Consider the following 20,831-nt stretch of genomic DNA (forward strand, 5'->3'; position numbering starts at 1 on the left):
GTACGGTATAGTGCACCATATTTACTCTCCAACATGTTATATAAGTGTCTGAATTCTGAGTGCGTAAAACTCAACAATGGGAAGAAAAGAGCAACCCATTGCATGCACGCTGACTATTGAGTGTCTATTAAATAGGGAGCAATGAGTGAATAAGGGAGTGACAGCCATGGTCTTGTTATTGAACATTTAGATGGAGAGGAAGAGGAGTCTTGTGTTTGTTTCTTTCCCCTGTGGTTTGATCATCTGGTTATAGCCATGCAAACACCAGCGAAGGTCGTCCACCATTAGGGCTTAATGGATGGGAGGCATGCAGACAACAGCATGCATTAAGCTCAGGAGAAATCATTTTTTTGTGAACATGAGATCGGCCAAGAGCCAAGAATTAATCAACAATGAACAGTAAAGTCAATACAGTAATGCCGGATGCATTTTGCTGAGGAGATGATTTTAAAGCTGAGTTGTGAGGCAGATCTGGTTCCTCAACGACTCTGTGTGTTGAATAAGACATAAAAAAAAGGCAAAATCAGAGGAAGCGGAAAAAATGTTGATTCAAAGACTATTAAAAAAGAGCAAATGTCAAAGTCATGACTTTTGTTACTCAATCTTATAGTTAGGCATTTACCCGATTAATAACATAGCTCATACCGCAGTCATGACGCATTTAGGAAACATATCTCTGAATGTAACCTATGTAAAATGACAGATTTATTGTCAGTATGGAGATAATAAGGTATTTTTCTAACAATTTTCTTTTGTTGTCTTTCCGAATTTCAATTTCGTCAAATATCTATATCTGTTTATATTATTACATTGAACCGTCATGAGAATAAAAACGCGTTTTGTAGGCCTGTGGCAAAGCCGGGTTTGTATTTACTGTCTATCATATAGCAATATGCTAATAGTTAATCCAGAGTAATCATGTTATGTATCTGTTACAGTGCCTGCTCCTAAGAAAACAGAAGCCTGGAAGCGACTGTTTTACATATTCAAGAGACTAAAGCCTGACAAATCACAGTGTTCAGAGATTTAGCCCTCATGACAGCAGAAGTCTTGAAGACTGACTATGATCTGAACTGTCTTCTGTGTGGCTTCATGTGTGTTAAAAAGCTCTGAGAAGCTGCGAAGACACCCTGGTGGGGGGGGCTCTTTGTGGACGGGCATAATACCCTGAACACACAGTCTCGATATTTCACTCTGTGTTTCTTTGGTATTCTCTTTGGAAAATTGATGTTGCCATCATTTTAAATATCCCAGACTCTATTTGTGTTGTTACAGGTACCGTTTCATTCAGCAAGGTCAAAAGGTCACGGAATAAATTGATCACTTATCAGTGGATCTTTAGAAATGGCAGCAAGTGAGAGCCATTTGTGATGGGAAATCCATTTTTAATTGGATTTATGCATCTGCTCTCCTTTGGAGGACTCGAGGAATCATTTTCTCGTTGAGCCAGAAGCCTTTTGTAAAGTCAGATTGGCCTTGGTTGCCGTGCAGATTTACTGATATTTGCACAACACAGACTTCCTTTTTTTATCGCAGTCATTTGTGGAAAAAGGTAATTTATAGAACAGATATTAACATTTACTTTTGCCCTCCCCTCAAGGGCAAACAGGTCTGAGCTTCTTATGAAGAGAGAGCACGTACAGACATTCACATCTCAGATATCTCTCTGTGTTTTACTCACTTGCCTTGAGGGATGAAGGCTTTCAAAAGTTCCTGTGCTTCCCCTCCTCAGATGGGGCCCACCTTGTACCTCTGGACTAACCAAAGGCGACGAGCCATGACACTCTGGAGACGGCACAAAGGCATTCTGCTCCACTTAGCTACTCTACAAAGCCCACTTCCTACATAAATGCATCCTATCAGGCAGTCGTAGGCAAGAGCAGGAAATGTGTTTCATGCAACAGACTGTTTGAGCTATTAAAGGAATAATCTCACATTTTAGAAATCTGTTAATTTGCTTTCTTGCTGAGCGTTAGATGTAGTGGTATAAATCTTCTCATTTAATGACCCAGACACACCAAACCAACATCAAGGGACTAGTGGCGACAAAGGCCGACTGTTGCATCGCCTCATGTTGCCTGTGTCTCTGACAAAAAGTTGCACATGAACATGCGCGAAGACTACAACCAACGACCAACTAGCATTATTAATGGTTTCTGCTTAACACCTCAATGGCTAATATAACAAGTTTGTTTTGATCTCACGCCATCTTGACTTTAGATGTTTGTTTACTTTCCTCACTTCTGTTTCTCTTCTCGTGCTCTGAGCTGAACTGTCAGTCAGAGTGATTTCATTCCCCTGAATGATTCTGATTCAACATAATAATAATAACAATAACACATTTTATTTATAGAGCGCTTTCATGGTACTCAAAGACAATTTACATTAGTTTAAAAAATCATGAAATAGACTACAATAAAATACACGCAACATAATTCAAACACAACATTAAAAACTGGTTTGATCAGATGAGTTTTGATGAGTGATTTGAACTGGAAGAGGTCAGTGCAGTCTCGAATGTGGTTGGGGAGAGACATGCTGAATTGGCTGGAAAAAAAATAGCAGACATTGACCGATGATGGCCAACAGGGTGGTACACACCGCAAAAACTAACACTCACCAATGGCCCTTAAGGCCCTTACACACCAGGCCAATGGTCCATTGGTGAGCATCTGTCGCCCTGGCTTTTTTAGTGTGTCTCGCTCTGTTGGCACTAGTTGGCTCTTGTTGCCTTTTTCCTGCCGATTCAGCATGTTGAATTGGCATGGGAGCTCGTCTGTGGTTGTAATCACTGATCGGCAGTTTGACTCAGCACATGAGAAGAGAAACAGGAGTGAGGAAAGTAAACAAATAACTAAAATCAAGGGAATGAAATCGAAACCACCTTGTCATATTACGTAAGCTTATTTTTTTAGCCACTGAGCTCTTTAGCAGAAACAGTTTGTAATTGTTTGTGTTGTTGTTCACAAGCGCACAGTAAATATTCTTTGTTCTTTCAACATTGGGTTGGGTTGTTAATGTGCTAACTGGCTAACTAGCACCTTGAATCCTTCCTGTCTGTGTTTGGTTTCCCTTTTTGAATGACAAATACAGACTACCAGCACCTGCTGGCATGTTGGTCGTTGGTTGTAGTCTTTGCGCATTTTCATGTGCAACTTTTTGTCAGAGACACAGGCGACATGAGGCGATGCAACAGTCGGCCTTTGTCGCCACTAGTTCATTGATGTTGGTTTGGTGTGTCTGGGCCTTAACTAACGGCAAGATAGCAAAAAAGCACAGTTCCTAAAATGTGAAATTATTCCATTAGTAGGTCAGACGGTCTGTTTACAGTCCTGGGAGGTCTATTGGATAAAACACATTTCCTGCCTGATACGATGTTTCCCAAAACGATTCCTTTAATTTACCTACAGTACCACAGAGTACTGATATTACTTCCTGCTGGCTCGGTGAAAATGACCAGGTACTGTATGTGTGAAGTCCTGAGATGTTGTTAAGGTGATGAGGGATTATTGTGATGATTTCAGTGCATCAAATTCTGCTGCCAAATTGTATTCAATGAGCCACTCCTGACAATATCCCTTTCTAAATATTTCCTTTGTACATCCACCCCAGCTCGACAGGCAGCGCTCCATGACACATTATGAGATGGATGAGCCACAAGCTGTTCCCAGGTTGTATTGTTCCCCAGCCTGCCGCCACCTCTTCTAAAGTGCTCCAAAGCCTAATTCCTCTTCCAGGCCTGTGGGGATGGGGGGATGGGACCCTGCGCCCTCAGTCCAATCAGTCTCTCAGCAAGCACACAAAGGTCCTGCTGCTTCTACAACTGGAAACTTGGCTTGATGGTGAGGAGGGCATAGTGCTGGACTGGAGTCAATTGCATTTAATTTCAATCAGGAGATTCAGCTGGGCATCTTTTTCAGCCCAAATGATGAATAAATACATAACCTTTTTATGTCTAATTTAATTTAAAACCTTGGCTAACTGGATGAAAGTTGGACAGGGACAGGGATTTTAGCTGGAGTTCTTACTGGTGCTCAAAATTAGATGATGCCCGGCTTGATACATTCCTTCATCCACTCTGCCATTTCCACCAGCGTCATTAACAGCAGGGTGGATGGTTTGTGATATGGCAGAAGAAGCCTTAGTGATCAAGCACAGAAACACCATTGAAAGCAAGCTGGCATGATTTACAGCAGAAATCCATAGGTTAAAGAAAACTGGACTTTCATCCAGTTTCTTGAAGACGTTTTACCTCTCATCCAAGAGGCTTCCTCAGTTCAACTGAAGAAGTTCAAGAACTGAGGAAGCCTCTTGGATGAGAGGTAAAATGTCTTCAAGAAACTCAAGCAAGTCCAGTTGCCTACGATATAGCACTTAGCAAAAGTCAATATTGTTTCAACATAAGGTTTCGTCACTTATGTGCTGCATCCTACGCAAAACCAAAAGTCAATGTTTTAATTGTAACATTACGCAATTCACATAGTCGTCATACGCTCTCGAGTCGTCACTCGAGACATTTTTACCTCATGTTTTGTTACGTAACAATCTTATTTTAAGCCAACACATGATCTTTTTTAACCTAACCAAGTAGGTCTGTTACCTAAACCTAACCACAACCGTTTCATAACATTACCCATGTGTTAATGTGTATCAGCTGTGCTCACATAAATACACTAAAGGTTGCCCCGTGTGTCGCTACGAGATACCAAGAAATGTGACAGAACATCGGTATTTGATGACCTGGGAATGAAAACAGGTTGAAAAACAACATTTCCAGTTTTCAACATTTCCGGCACTATTTCTTAGCTCTGAGCAATTTCAAGTTAACCAGCAGAGACTCCAGGAAGTTACGGTGCGTGAACAAAGGATAGTCCAGCACACCATCACATGAATTGTAGTTTTTACACTTTTTGTGTGGATAAAATGAATGACATGTAGCACTTTAATCGGTGAGCTTTAGAGGTGCTGCTAGATGGATTTTGTTATCTTTGGACAGACACAGGCAAGCTGTTTCCCCATTTCCAGTCTTTATGCTAAGCAAGTCTAACTGGCTCCTGGCTGTAGTTTCATATTTAAATACACCAAGCAGTGATTGTTGGTGACTGTTCGTAAACAGTATCATCAGCAAAAGTGAAAGCTAATCCAACATTTCCTGTTTGGAACAAGCTTTGTCTTCATGGCATTTTGCCTCATGACAGTTGCCTTTTTTTGGCACTGTCTTCACGATATTCAAAGCTTCCTCTTGGATACGTGCTGCTTACAGTCCACCACCCGGCCTAACTTCAGCTCTGTGGCCAAGAACGTCCCAGATCTTGCAAAAAAACAACAACCCAAAAACCCTTCCCACTGGACAATAAACCCACTAACGCCAGCATCTGGATTTTGGATCCATCCTAGCAGCACTCACACATTGTTCAAAAAAGAAGTCACTGCCATAACATTCTCACTGGCTTCCATGCTTCTTTCTGTTGTTTGCTAACCTGTTTTCTGGCCCATCCCTGAGTTTGAATCAGACGCACCAGAAAAATAACAAACAGGCGTACTCATCTGCGTTTATTAGCAATGGGAAAGCAGTCTGTCACCTATTTCTAAGGATTGTATCCACATTTAAAAACCAGGACACGCTAATTGTGGTAGAAAAAAGAGGAAAATAAGAAACTCCAGGCAGAGGCAGGGTCTCGGTAGATAAATACATCACCACACACTTCTGGGTCATAAACAATCAAGGAGAAGTATTACTTTTATATGAATTGCAGCCCAGACAAGATGACTGTTTCCATATTGAAATGGATCACCTTCAGCATTTTATTCCACACAAGTACATCACATCTTTTGTGCATGAAAAACCAACAGCACATGATCTTGCGGTTTATCTAAAGAGGCTTAGTAAAAACTGCATGTGCTTAATTGTTCAGCATGACGGCACAGAGCCCGTGTTTATGTGAACTTGGGATGTCTGTTCTCATCCGGAGAAATGCCCCTGATGTGGAAGACAGAGGAAGAGGCCACCCACAGGGCAAGTAGCTGTCATCGTTGATTAACTGGGGGCTGAATTTAGTAAATTCTTAAGCAGCCTCTCTGAAGAGAAACCCACCTTCTATGGACAAACTTCACAAAGGAGACCTCTTACATTCTCTGGGTGGGAGATTACTGGGAGGGCTGGTGCAATTATGTGTTCTCATGCTGAATGGAGTGGAGCAGAGAGTTGTAGCTAATCTGCAACTCAAACAAGAGTAAATCTAAGCTAATCAACAGCGAATTACAATGCCAGGCACAGGCAAAAACATAACAGCTCGGGATGGGTGTGTGTGCTGGTGATTCATGCTATGCTTTTCAAACCGTGGTGAAATACGCCCTCGGGCAAGAAACAGCTTAGTCAAAGAGCCACTCAACACATTTGGAAGGAAATAAACACACAGCAACGCAAGACCAGGTAAAATGTTGAAATACAAAATTACATTACAGCGGCTGAATATCAATCAGAGCCTGTCACAACAGCACTGGAGCCACAGGAAAGACTTCATAATAAAGACGTTCAGAGTCTGTGTGTACTTAAATATAAACACACAAGACCTTAAAGAAGTCTAAATAAATGATTTCAGAGGTCGCAGTCTGAGCGTGTTCCTGCAGAGACTGACGTCTTACTCAAGATTTGGTATCTTGGTAGTGAGGATGCTGGCATGACAAACATGCCTGCCATGGATCTGATAACCCTTTTTAAACACAGGCTTGACTCATGTCTTATGAGTAATTCCTAACTACTATTCATGAGTTAATATCTCATTCAATACTTGAGTGTAGTTTTGTTAAAGTCTGATTGTTTGTGTTTTAACAGCACTGAAGAGTGAGCGCTAAAGTGCTTTTATACTGATGATTCAGTAGTGCAAAATATTTGGAGTAATCCTGCAGGATTTCTGATCTTAATACAGTAATTTAAGTTAATACAACACGTGTGATGTACGATCATGTCGAAGCATCTTTGTGATTAATAAGTGGGATTAATAGCGAAGAGGGCAGAAAGTTGCCACTAATAATATTTACAGAGAAATAAAGTTTTGCCCACAACATGGCAACAAGATTTTCATCATATTAAACCCGTTTCAAGGATTTACAATTTCATTATACAAGACTGCGCAATGAAATGACATTGACCCTTTGCTAAGTCCTGCCCCTGGTTGCAGACTGGCCAATCATAACGTAGCATTCGGCTGACAACAACACAGCTGTGCTCCATTGACTCTAATGCAGTCATTTCAGATTTCCTTCATTTTCAGGCTGGTTTTGTGGATTTGGAGCTAAATGTTGTGCCTGGGGCACGTCGTGTATTAATGATACTCGTTACCCGGAGAGGTTGGAAAAAGATATACATTTCTTCCCTGTTCCAAAATCAAACCCTGAAAAGTGTAGGGTTAGCTAGCTAGCTACTGAAGATATAGCCTACTGAATGTATACATATGCTGCTTTTGCTTTTTAATGATTATAATAGTGAAACAAAGACCGACCCTGCTGTACAGGAACCACAGGGCGAAGCCAAACATTGTTTATCTGCACACACTGTGATGCCACACAGCTGGTTCAATATCAGCAAAGTTTCCCTTTATATTCATTGTCTTGTGTGGCGATCAGCAGTGATGTGGTGGTTCACTTTTACACTGTGATCTGTAGCCTATAGTTCGGCTCTAGCTTCTAACTATCTTTGTCTTGTCAGTGGCAGAGTCTGTCAGTCCAGAGCTGGATTCAAATGACATGTACAAGAGATTCAAAGGAAGAAAACCGTTCACATCCAAAGAACCTAAGACTTTCCTCAGTGTGGGCGTGAGGCTGCAGGTACAGGAGGGTAGATGAAACGCCACCCTAGAAGTCCAGGTGGAATAATAACTCCATGAGTCTGAGGGCTCATTAGACGGTGGTTTAAACTCCTTTGAGGCAGGAATTTACTACTCTGAAAAGTTAGCATGCCAGCAATAATTTTCTCCTCCTGCTAAACAAGAGAATTAGCACAATGCTTAACTTTACACACTACAGGGTATGGAATGTGCACATGCATGTATTTGATTAGTCTAAACAGTGTGTTGCCGGGTGACGTTGGATTACACTGATGAGCCAGGATCAACATTTTTGCTTGACAACCCTGCATTGTTTGTGCTGGAGTCCTCTGCGTCATCCCCCCCCTGCTGCAGCAATGAAATGGTCTCATTGAAATGAATGAGAGGGCTTTGTTTTTTAACGTGGCACTATTGTTGTTTTAAATGTGGCTTGAGGTGTGAAAAGGGTGACGACAGGCCTGCCTCTGGTGAGAAGGAGAGAGGGACAGCGTTTCTCTGGAGCTGAAATATTTTTGTCTCATGAGCAAATTAAAACAAAATTAAGCAAAATCTAGTTTATCTCATGTGCTCCGTGAAACCAGCACGACAGCAGAACATTTTCTAATAGACGCCATGCGTATTTAATAACATACAAGGCTTTTTTCATTTTGACAGATCAAATTTTAATTGGAAAAACGAGAAGCACAAAATGAAACTTAATGATCTGTTTTTTATTTCCTCAAACAATCAAATAGAAACAAAGCTGAATGTAGAAATTTGTCAAAATGTTAATTATATGTGCATGTACTGCATACATTTAATCAGTGTTCCTGATGTGAAATGCAAATGCAACTGATTATAAACAAGGACAGAGCTGATACTGGTAATATGCCAGCGTCGATAACTCCTGATAAAATGTCAGGACAACCCAGTGGAGAGCGAAGCTGTTTTTTGGAAAACATTGTGTGCCATGTTGCCGTGAGATTAGCCTGTTTTTCCTCCTCAGTGTCTCCTCCTAACGTCACTCTGCAGCTGACGGGACCAGCCCCTTCTTGGCACCCTGGTGGTAGTGACTCTCCAGCTTCCCTGTGACAGAAAGGGGGGTGAACGGGAAGGGTGGGAGGGGAGAAAAGAGGAAGGGATGAATCAAAACACCATCAAAGGGACAGTGACCTTTCTAAGAGCTCAAGGCCTGCTGATTAGAGGCAGCCTCGGATAGACAACGGTAGAGAGAGAGAGAGAGAGAGAGAGAGAGAGACAGGAGAGATGAGGTAAAAGGCCAATGAGATCCTTTATTCCACTGCAAAGAGCGATTAGACCACAGCTTTTGTTGGCAGCACAATAAGATGTCTTAAATCTGTTATGTAGATGTACATTCAGTATAACCCAATGCTGACCAAGACCACACATACAAATGATGACATTATATACTGTTAATTAAATACAAGCTCAAATTCGCAGTAGCTGTGACCACATACATGCCGTTGCCATGCCGTTGCCATTTTTGCCAGTTGGCATGAACAGTTAATCGGCTGTCCTTTGGCTCGTGACCAATCTTTCCACAAAATCTTGTGCAAATCCATGAATCCATCTGGAAGTTATGCGCCTTTTTGTGATAAGCCATTCCCATTACTACACCCCATTTTAGCCAACTGGCATGAACACATACACACACACCCACTTGACCTCCATGCCAAATTTCGGCCTCATATGGTTAAAACTGTGGCTGCGGGCGGGAAGAGTTGTGGACTGGCCGACGAAACAACACAGCGAATGATATGTCTGATGGTCGTGGCTGAAAAAACAGAATTACACTGAGCTACAAGTAAATGCACCCTGTAATGTATTTAAGTGTTATATAAACTGTGTACATACGACAACACAACAACACAATTTAGTAGGGCTGCCCCCCAATAGTCCACCAAACGTTACTTGACCAGAAAGGTCATTAGTCAGCAAGATTTCATTGGTCGCTTAGTCGCAGAAAAAACAAACAAATGTGAAACTCTATCAGGAGCTGCACCTTGTTGAAATAAATCAAAACCTATATGACTGGACCATGTGGGAATTAATCTCAAAGGACAGACACAGGAAGTGGCCATGCTCAGCAGTCAGACAGGAGTCAGGTTACAAACCAATCACAGCCGACAGATATCTTTCCCTTCTTCTGTAAATATTCAGTCTGATAAATACGGAAAAGTTGATCATGTTAGTGCAGGGCTACCCAGAGCTTTACATCTGTCCCACAGACGATAGGCCTACACACTTACTAACAGCATCTGGAAGAAGACCAGCTCTGCACTCAGGATATCAGATAAATAGGCTGTATGATGCTTGTTAAGGTTGCCTAGCAACCTCAGACGCAACCTGCCACATGTCTTTTACGACATACAAGATGGTATCATCGGCATAGAAATGGACACTGCAATGTTCAGCTGAAAAATAAATGTTATGAATGTATACAGTAAATATTAGGGGGCCTATAATTGATCCTTGTGGGATACCTTTATCAACCAACTTTTGAAAGCTTCTGCAACAACAGCCTGAACTCCAGTACAAATATGAATTGTACCAGGTGTAAACAGAATGATCAAAACCAAAGGAAAGTGCTATCAGTAGTAACTAATAAACATAATTTCTCAGTGGACTCCCCTGATGCATCCAAGGAATGTTAATGTCTGTGCATGTTTCTTGTTCTGCCAAGAATGTTAACAGTCAAGGATTCTTTCATTAATCTCTTTGTTTTGATTTTGTAGCTGAGCCAGCGAGCAGCACCTGCACAGACTTGCTGATTAGCAGACTGTCATTTCCAAGCGATAAAACAGTAGCCTCCATTGTTGTTAGAATCTCCATGGTTATAATTTATAGCTCACGGATTCTTGCAAAGCTCCAATGAGAATGTTTACAAAGATAAAAACAGCTGAGAATCTTAAAGAGGGATTTTATTAAGTTGCTATTTATATAAATGCTTGTAGCTATGGTGTGTAAACAAAACCCCTGCAGACACTGACCGGACCTGACCTCCTGATATACTGTAACTGACACTTTTCCCACTCAATACAGCGTTTACAATATCAATTGCATCTCAAATTCTTCCATTACAGCTCCTTCTCAGGAACTATGGTCTGCTGCTTTGTCCTTTTCTGTGCAGAACAACCTCAGCTGGGTTTTGATAACCTGCGCTGACCCCATCCTTAACTGCAAGGCAAATAATAACCCTGTGTCTCTCTGCCAAACACAAGCCTCCTGCTTGTCAAACCGCGGCATTAGCTGGCTGTTTTTCCCCATGGCTGAGGCAGGGGGAAAAAATGATACAAGTGTGACAGGCAGGGGTGGTGGTTGTCACTTGCGCTTTCTTTTCATGTTGTCACGTTATGGCTGAACTCTGTGGGTAGTAGCAGCATAAACAAGGTGTTTAGGAGAAGTGCTGTTTGCTCACCATTTCCAAGCCTGTCTGAATGGCTGTCAGTGTTTGTCTGTTCTGCCAGGAGCGAGTGCTGCTTAGGCATGGAAACACCTCTGGAATTTTTTGGGTGATTGCTGCCAAATGGTTATCCAAGATTGCCTTAATGATAAATAAACAGATATGCATCATTCCTGATTCTTTTTGGGTGCTGTGCGAGTGAGAGCTTGAGTGGAAAATTGGCTGAGGCAGTTTTTCTTGTCATGACATTTCTGTTAAATGTGTATGTGGATACATGAATACAAGCTGATGAAACAGGTCAAAGCAAGTACTCATGGAAAACATTTAGCAGTTGCAATGTGTTAGTTACTCATTTAGCCATGTGCAGAACGGCATAATGAAAGATTCTTTAACTTCAACAACACCTTGAGAGACTGAAATAAAAAAGCACCTTGCAAAAAGTAAATTTTCGCTCAACATATATTTTGAAATGAGTTAGCATTTTAGCGCTCCTGGTTCTCCTATGAACAACTCAGAAACTGTAAGGGTGCTTTCAGACCTAGAGTTGTCTTGCTTTGGTCGGAATCAGGGACTAATTTTGTCAATTTTGAAAACGAGGCGCGGCTCCAACTAGAAAACAATGTTTTGATGCATTGGATGTGCTGAATGTGCATATTAAGGCAGCACAGGAGGAGGTGCACATTAATAATCCTCCAGGACTGTAACATGCTCATGTTTAACCCAAACAATGTGTCATGTGACTGCAGTTGGTTCAGATCCAGGTCGGAACACGTTCTCACCATAAACGAACTGCACCAGAGTTCGTTTGTAACCGGACCGAGACCACCTCTTCAAGAAGGTCTCAGTCCGGTTGTTTTGCTGCACACCTGAGTGTGATTGCTGTGTTCACACCTGCACAAACGAACCGCACTTAGGGGGCAAACAAACTTGAGTTCGACTGAACAGAAGCAAACAGGGCAGGTGTGAAAGCACCCTGTATATCTCTAAAGATTACAGTTACGACTGAAAATGGTAACAGAAATAAACAAGTTTCTGTCTAAACGAGTCTCTGCAATTCAAATCAATTGGCAGTTGACTACCCAGAAGTGTCAGCACTATGCAGCAGTGATTCGGTCTATACTAAATAAAATGTTTCAAACATTCATGACAAAAGACAAACTCTTTAATGTATCTACAATGCTTGATTTGACTTTACAACCTCACTCATGCCACTGGCTGGCTGAAGAGGTGCAATAAAATGCACTGATGTCAGTAGCAATGAGTAACTCATACCACCAATTAAATAAAGAAAATGCATGTTTCCTTATTTGACACTTTAATTGCAGATATTATCTGAAGTGCTCTGCTATGGAAACATCCATTTATTCATTTTTGGCCCATCTGGGAGCAGCCCATCAAACTGACAATACAACACTGACATATTATCACTTGATGAAGTTGTTTAACAGTTGCCTATTTACACATCCAGCACATGTGGAGCAACATTAGCATGTATTCAAAGTCATCACCACCTGACAGATGTAAGTCTAGTATTCACTCTTGTTTTTGTTTTCAACTCCTGAGGGAAATATCTGGCTGCTAAACACTCCACTATGTTCACCAGCTAGTCACTAACTGTATCTGTTTGCTATTAAGAGCTGGGCAGGTGGCTTACAGTCGGTTTTTAGAGTCTTTTCACTGAAAACAGCTGACTGCTGTGGCTGAAACTGGGCTACGAGAGCAGGGAAAGAGAACCAAAACAGTTAAGGCCCAAAAAACAAAAACAAATGAAAAACTTTACAAAGCTCCGTGGAGCTGAGGAAAACTGCAGTCAAGTGATTACTGTGTGATAATACTCTATAAACAACTCCTTTGACATGCAACGTAAGATAAGATAAAACTTTATCCTGAGGAAATTTGCAGTGCAGTTACAATATAAAGTGGGAAAAGTGCAAATATAACAAGTCTAAGATAACAATACGGTGCATATTTCTATTTATTTAGAGTACAGATCAGTTTAGATGGGGTTGCATGTACACATGTATGTGCAGTATCAAATCTGAGGTATGGATAGTGTAAAAGTAAAGGAGCGCTCACACCAAGAGTAAAAACTGTAACAATAATTATTAATATATTTTAAAAAAAAAATTGTTTCAACTGAAGTGGGTGGTGGAGTCCACACCAAAACTATAACAACAACAACAACAGTAGAAAACATTAGTGTTGGGATCACTTTTAGGTTGATTTGATAAACGATACAAACATTCACTGCCAATCAGAAGAGATTCGAACCATCAGTCGGAGATCCCTACATACTGTAAGGCGCCTCATCTACTCAGTGAAGATGTCCGTAACGGGTGCAGCCAGCTGCGGACCCAGACCCAGGGTAATTCTGAGAGAGACGGAGGCAGCTGCCTAGCGGAAGAGAGGTTACCGTTATCGTTATTGTTGCAGCTTTTGTTCTTGGTGTAAACGGCCTAATAACCAAGTGCGTCATTAAAACAGAAAAGTAGTCAATATAAAATATAAAAATATATAATAATTCAATTGTTTTGGTTTTTTATGTAGTCCAGCTTTGTTGTCTGTTGTTACCACAGACTGTAAAAATAATAGATGTAGCTACCGTGATGTCACCCATTGGTTTGTGGACTCCTGTTTGAAGCCTCTAGTGCTGCATTTTGACCGTCGCCATCTTGTTTTTGTGGAGCGATAAGTGACAATGTTTGGGCGAGAGGCTGGCACTGTGGAGGAGTGAAGAGTGGATCTGACTGGGAAGCCCAGAACACTATCGTCAGACAGCCGGTCACTTAAAGTGGCCCCCCTTTCAATTTTGCATAACTTTAAGCCTTAATAACATGTAAACTGGTGAGTTATAAAAAAATCACCCTGTAGAGTTGTCATGAATGCAGAAATTAGCTGTAGAGACCAAAACTGTTTTTGTACCAGGCTGTAAACATGTTTACTTCTGCTGTTAAGTTGGGCATTTTAACATGGGAGTCTATGGGGATTGACTCTCTTCTGGAGCCAGCCTCAAGTGGTCATTCAAAGAACTGCAGATTTTGGCACTTCTGTGTTGGCTTCATTTTTAGCTCTGCCGCCTGGTTCTTACCCTTCTGTGTACGTACATTGAGAGCAACAAAAGAACTGGAGTCAAATTTATTGTATCTATAAACATACTTGGCCAAAAAGCTGACTCTGATATCCATCTTTAGAAAGGGTTAGGGTTAATCACTGTAGTTAGTCTGCTTCCTCTGTGTTGGTGTGTGTCTGTATAAAGCCAAAGTAACAGTTAATTGTCTTGTCAGCTCTGTCACCATAGCAACTTAAGAGTATTTAGTGCCAGTTAGAGGACTGAATGTTGGAAATCACTTAGTGTTTTTTTCCAATGCGGGGAAACAGTTTGAAAAGTGTCCTTTAGGCAAATTTCCTGAATTCATTAAAACATATCTTTAAGTGAAACATGGAGAAATAATGAGGTTTTGTGCAGCTGGCCACGAACAACCAAGGACAACAACAACACGATGTATAGAGTACGTGGGCCTCGTTGTCATGTCTGTCAGAGGGATAATTCTGTGGTTGTATGAACGAGTCAGACTCATTATATTCGCCAGGAAAGTCAATCCAGCAATGGTACATATTCCTTGGGTGAAGGCGACTTTTGTTAATGGCTCTGGAGCTGCTGAGCTGTCGCATTTCAGAGTAGGTGCTGCGGAGCCGAGAGAGCTGGAGGGAACGCAAGAATAAGTAGGGGGAGGTGGAGGAGAGTGAAGGAGTGGGTGGAAAAAACAGAGAGACAGCAAAAATGAGACAGAAAGGATGAGGAGAGGGAGAGCGGGAGGGGCGGCGGGAGAAAGGGATACAGATAGGACAGCAGGAGAGGTAGAGAGAGGGAGAAATAGAAAGGCTGGCCCATCGATTGGCTGAGATAATTTCCCATTGATTGCTGCACTGTTTGGAGATTGCTGGAGAAAGGTTTATTGCCCACATGCTGCAGCTGGGGAGGAGGCCATAAAATAAGCACAGGTTGTCTGCAGAGGGCTGGCTCTCCATCATCGCGGCCGTAAAACACACTCCTGAACACACACTCCGCCACACAGACGCTCATACATACAGTCCACTTGGATACTCAGCTTACATACTCACAAATATGACTGCATGCATACTATTCCCATTACACATAATGGGAGAATACAGCTCATCACTGATGGAAAGCGCACTCACATAATCCCTTGAAAAGCCAGGGGCAGTAGTGCAAAGAGTATTTATTAGGCTGAAATAGAGGTCCATTGACATCCTCCCTGACATCAATAACATGCAGGCCCATCAGCTTCCTTGTAGTAATAATCACAAGAATAATTGGGTGGTTGCTGTTTCTCTTTCTACGAGAGTAACTGCCTACGCACTGAAGAATAAAAAGACTGAATTTTGTATTCTGTCTTTTTATTACACGGCGGTCCCACTGCACCTGGATAATAAACCTAGAACAGCTATGCATATACACTTAAACCACATGTTGATGCAGCCTCTGATGACACACTTTGACACGAGGAAATTACTTCATGCCTACAAATGATGACACAGAAAAGAGGGGAAAGTTAAAAGTGGAGCAGCAGCAGCAGCTCTGGGATTGAATGTAACACCTTCTACAGTATCTGCTACATTGATTCCCACTGGGCTCCCACAATAACCAATTCAGAGTCTATCACAAGTATACTGCCTGCAGAGTAAAAAAAGAAGTTGAGAGTGAAAAAGCTTTAACAATCTGAAACTAAATGGCAGGATTTAATGGTTTGAATTCAAAGATGGTGTCGAGGAACAGATGGGGAGGCACTGACTGTATTTCACCAGTGCCTTTTACACATCTGCAGTTTATAGGGAAGCTCATATAAACTGATGAATCTTTAGTTCACAACAAATCCCACAAATCAACCTGAACTAATGATGTGTTTGCCCGTCTTTCTCCACTCTCCATGACCCAGAGTCCACTCCCTCATAACAAACACATCTTTAAAAACTGCTCATAACTGTATAGCTTCGCTTTTAATGATTATTTTTTTGGGTGGTTTATGCCTTTATTGATAGGATAGGTGAAGAGGGCAAGAAACGACTCTTTTCTCATTGCCAGTAGACCAAAGCTGTGTACACACCTCTGCAGATGAGTATGGCCTTCTGTGTGTGTCACATTCATCATCCCAGACAGGCCAGAAAACACGTTAGTAAACAGCAGAAACCAGCATGTAGTAGTTACTTCTTTTTATATATCTCTTACTTATCCAGTCTCTCTTTCAAACTCGATTCAGGCTAATCTAGAGTGATGTTTGAGCGCTGCTTGGGTAGAGATGGGTGGTATTTTTTAGTGGCGTATACTTGCATCTTGCTGCTTAAGGGGCTAAAATTAACACATTCACCTGGGTGTTTCCATCACTGCCAATCGGAGCCAGAGCTGACAAATACCTGTGACTACTGCACAGTCATTTGACCCAGGTGTGAATGCCGATTGAACCATCTCCCATTCCATTTAAAAGCTAGATGTTAGCAGGTGTTAGCATTTTTTTGTGCAGTGGAAAGGGGGCTTAAGTTTAGCTTGTTAGCATGCTCACAATTGATGATTAGAACTAAACACAAAGTTCAGCAGAGGCTGATGTCATTAGTTATGCAGGCGCCAATGTGGTAAAAGTCAGTAGGATTCATCATCTGGGAACCATGAATGACTGTAAGAAATTTTGTACCAATTATTTTAGTGGAGGTCAGCTTATTTCAGTGGTTATGAGAAACTTTGACCTGTTGGTAGTGCTAAAAGCAAAGGTAAGGCAATCACTTAAGTTACTAGGATTTATCTTCCAGACACCACAAATGTTTGTTTGTCTATAGCTCCTTTAACACATACATTGCAAACCTTAAATTATCTCGACATTACCCATATGAGGTGCATGTGAGAACTCAAATGTCTGAATCAGTTGGATCAAACATTAAACAGACTTCACCCCTGCTTGCTGCCTGGTACAAAGTCTGTGTAATGCCCGACTGAGCCTGTGTGAATAGACAGGTATTTGTGTGGAGAAATAACAGCACAGTGGACGTGTTGGTGATGTTGCTATCACGCGAAACTAGAACAAAACAGATATACAAGGGTGAAGAAGAAGAGTCAATTAGATCAGTGGTTCCCAACTGGTCCAGCAATGGGGTCAAGATTTGTCCTTCATCATTAGTTCAAGGTCCAGTGTTTAAAACATTTAGTGTCATACTTGTGTTTGGCCATGTCATTGTCATTGTTTTTTTAAAAACTTGACACATTCGCGAGTCATGTACAGTCCATTCAGAATGGACGCATGACCCACCAGTTAGGAACCCATGATTTAGATGATGACGCCAAGGAAAACGTCAAACTGGAAACTTCTGTCGGTTTGTCCCCAAAGTCAAAATCACCAGCAGACAAATGCAATGAAACGGCAAGAAACTGTTGTTGATGACCCAATTACGAATCGGCTACATGACCGGTGTGTAATCAGTGTCATGTCCTGTCGCCTGCATGCTCTACCCAAGCACTACCCCATGCCGAAACTAGAGTAGTTCCCGTGGGTGAAAACACTTGTGACAGTCTCCTGTTGTGTGCTACATGTGTGAAAGGGAAACTCCGAGCATTGTTTGGAGTTCATATGAGAAAACAGCTCATGTCTAAATTTCATGGCAATCCAAGAAATAGTTGTAAACATATCTCAGTCTGCTGGGTACTGCAGTTATTGGCAGGGTTGCTCAAACAGGAGAAATTAGTGCATACCTTGAGGACTATTTCCACTGTGCATTAATGTACACTAGGCGCACTACAGACTATTTATGGCACTATGTTTGTGAATCTACAGTGTCTATGTTCATTGTAATGAATACAATGTGTGGCTCTGATGTGTTTTTAATAGTTTTGGACAACAATGGAGCTCTGTAGCACAGAGGACTAATCTGTGTGAGGGTTTGGCTACACAGGCTGTACTGGCTGTTAGTGGGATCAACTTATTGTTCAATTTGGCCTTTTCATGGGATTAGTTTGCAATAACAAAAATATCGTCAGTCCGATCCTTTAGAATTTAGTGTACATATGTTAACAAAGCTTGCAGCAGTCAATACAGCTGAAATGTTTCTGAGAAATCACATGTGGCAGTTGTATTTCCCATATTTCAGTCAGCGTGACTGGTCCGATGGTTTTGAAGATGAAGTGAAAGGGCTCTCTGTTCATGATAAATCTAATGGGTTTCTTTTTAAAGGCTTCAGTCTGACTTCAGCTGAGCAACACTGCCCTTCTATCTTCTTTTTCTTATCTGGCCTGAGCTTAGTACACCTCCAGCTGAAGTCATTCTGTACGTGAAACCAAGCCGACAGCCTCGAGCACTGCAGGAAAGTGGATGTGTACAAAACTCTCAGTAGCCAGGGGAGAACAGCGAGAGAGGAGGGGAAAAACTGCCTGAATTCCCATCTTGCTGTTAGTCACACCTAATTTACATTCCCTTCCTGTGCTGCCGAGCTGGTGAATTTACAAGTGGATAGAGAAGGTGCTGTTTGAGACTTGCGTTGGCATGCTGTTTGCAAGGGGTTAGGAAGAAGCATGAACCATGCTTCCCACTGCAGAGAAAACAGTCTCTCTCCATCTCTTGGTCCAAACCTCCCCGCCTGAAGCTGTTTTCACAGACACTGAGGGGCTGTAATGGCTGAGTGATTTCTCCAACCAACAGCACAGCATTGAGCCGGTTTAGTCACGCACATGACAGTTCGTCACAACTCGCTAGAGAACCAGTGTCTGACAAGTCGGGGACAGCAAAGGTGGCGCTGGTTGGTGGGTGGATGTGGAGCAGCGAGGACATGGTGATAGCTGGTTTTTATCAGTGCTCCCAAAGTGCTCCCGTGCAAACTGAAACATAGATTATATCTGCTAACACGTCTTTAGTTTCTCTTGTTTGATAGCTTTTTGTGGTTTGTTCTGCTTTAAATGGTCTCGTATGTGGTCTTAGATTAATATGATTTCTCATATTAATGGTAATGGTAAGAAAAAAGTGCTGGTTACAATATGTGAAATGCACTTTATCTGCTGCATAATAATCCGCCCACACCTCACCACGAGGGTTAACTGATTTAACAGATTTTGTTCCACTTAAAGAACTACGATTAACTGTTGAGTTTGTTGGCAACATTTTAAGAACACTACTCAGCATTCATAAGCTGTGTAAACATTATAATGTCGCTGTTTATTCATGTATTTGTCAACAGCTATAACTCCTACTGTGCAAACCTGTCAGTGTAGGCTGGTGTATAAACAGACAGATGAATACACTTATAAAAATCTAAACATATCTTCACGGGAGAATTTATAACTGATGACAAATGTAAATGAATAAACACTTAAAAATATAATTACATTTGCTCACATCTTTATTGCAGTGTGTCATAAACTATTTAATAAATGTCTGTATGGGGCTTATAAATGCTAAATAGAGGGACTTAAAGTGTTACCAGTTCATTGTTAATGCCTTTACAACAATCTTAAACCCCTTTTACACTGCCTGTTCAAGGTGGGAATGTTGCACTGTTATTCCACCTTGCTGTTCTGTATAGTCACATTTCCACCGCGCAGTACGGTTCGGTTTGGTACGTTGTTTTTCTGTTTCCACTGTGAAAAGTTGTGGATGGTACCAATGGAACCATTACGTACTGTCCCCATTTTCGGTCCCCCCTCTGTTGGGGTACCTAGCACACAGATCTGGTACTAAAAGGTGGAGCTGTGAACACTGCAGTCTGTTGATTGGTCAGTAGAGGACGGTCACTCTGCTCAGGGCTGAGTTGTGTCTGGTTTTGAGGCTCATGTAACCACTGTTCATACTGTGGAGAGTTTTATTAGTAAACTGTAACTATAAAATGAAAGCATGTTTTTGCTGCTGAGTTAAAAAATAACTTAATTCACTGGGCCGACTGCCGGCGACTTTTAAGGTGAAACGTTAACTTGTAATGTTACTCAATGCATGAGATGACGACGTGAATCCATCAACACACCTTAAATTTTACTATGACAACTTTGACAATTACTTTAGTTATAATAAGACTTTTAGTAATGAGTGGATCTTCAAGCGTTAATATATATTAATTTTGACTGGGTTTTGTGATCGGCATTTACTCTAATCCTCACTCGGAGAAAAAAAACGCATTATGGAGTGACATTCCTGAAGACTCCGGCAACACTAAACCCTGAAGGGACAACAGCAACATTTAACAAAGGTAATGTTACAAAATTTGGCTCCATTACAACTCACAAGGTTCACTGACAACTGTCTTATACGAAACACGTTTTCAAAACAAATATAACATGCTAACGCTTTTAGCACAAGCCTATGACATTTTACATTGTATGAATTAGCCTTGCCACGAGCTGAGATTTCCTTCACTCATATGAAGCCAGGATAAATCACACACAGGACCATCGCAGCATGTGGTTACATTTCTAGGGAGGTGCATGTCAGGCTACAGCGTAGGCTCTGGTGTAGGCTACGTGTCTAGGCAGAGTCAATGCTGGAGGTACGGCATTGATTGGATACAGAGGTATAAATCCTGCTTAACTCAAAAAGAACAGTAATCCAAAATGTAAT

General features: G+C 41.5%; 1 protein-coding gene across 1 annotated transcript in view; it reads right to left on the minus strand.

Moving 5' to 3' along the window:
* Nucleotides 1–8,463: 8,463 nt before the first annotated feature.
* trip4 (thyroid hormone receptor interactor 4) overlaps nt 8,464–20,831 on the minus strand; it is a 125,277-nt gene continuing 112,909 nt past the window's right edge. Inside the window, exon 13 of the mRNA XM_033632823.2 lies at nt 8,464–8,891. Coding sequence (XP_033488714.1) covers nt 8,827–8,891 — 65 coding nt within the window. The 3' untranslated portion in view covers nt 8,464–8,826. The remainder of the gene's footprint in view (nt 8,892–20,831) is intronic.

The sequence above is a fragment of the Epinephelus lanceolatus genome, chromosome 2, assembly GCF_041903045.1.
Source record: "Epinephelus lanceolatus isolate andai-2023 chromosome 2, ASM4190304v1, whole genome shotgun sequence".
Classification (NCBI taxonomy): Eukaryota; Metazoa; Chordata; class Actinopteri; order Perciformes; family Serranidae; genus Epinephelus; species Epinephelus lanceolatus.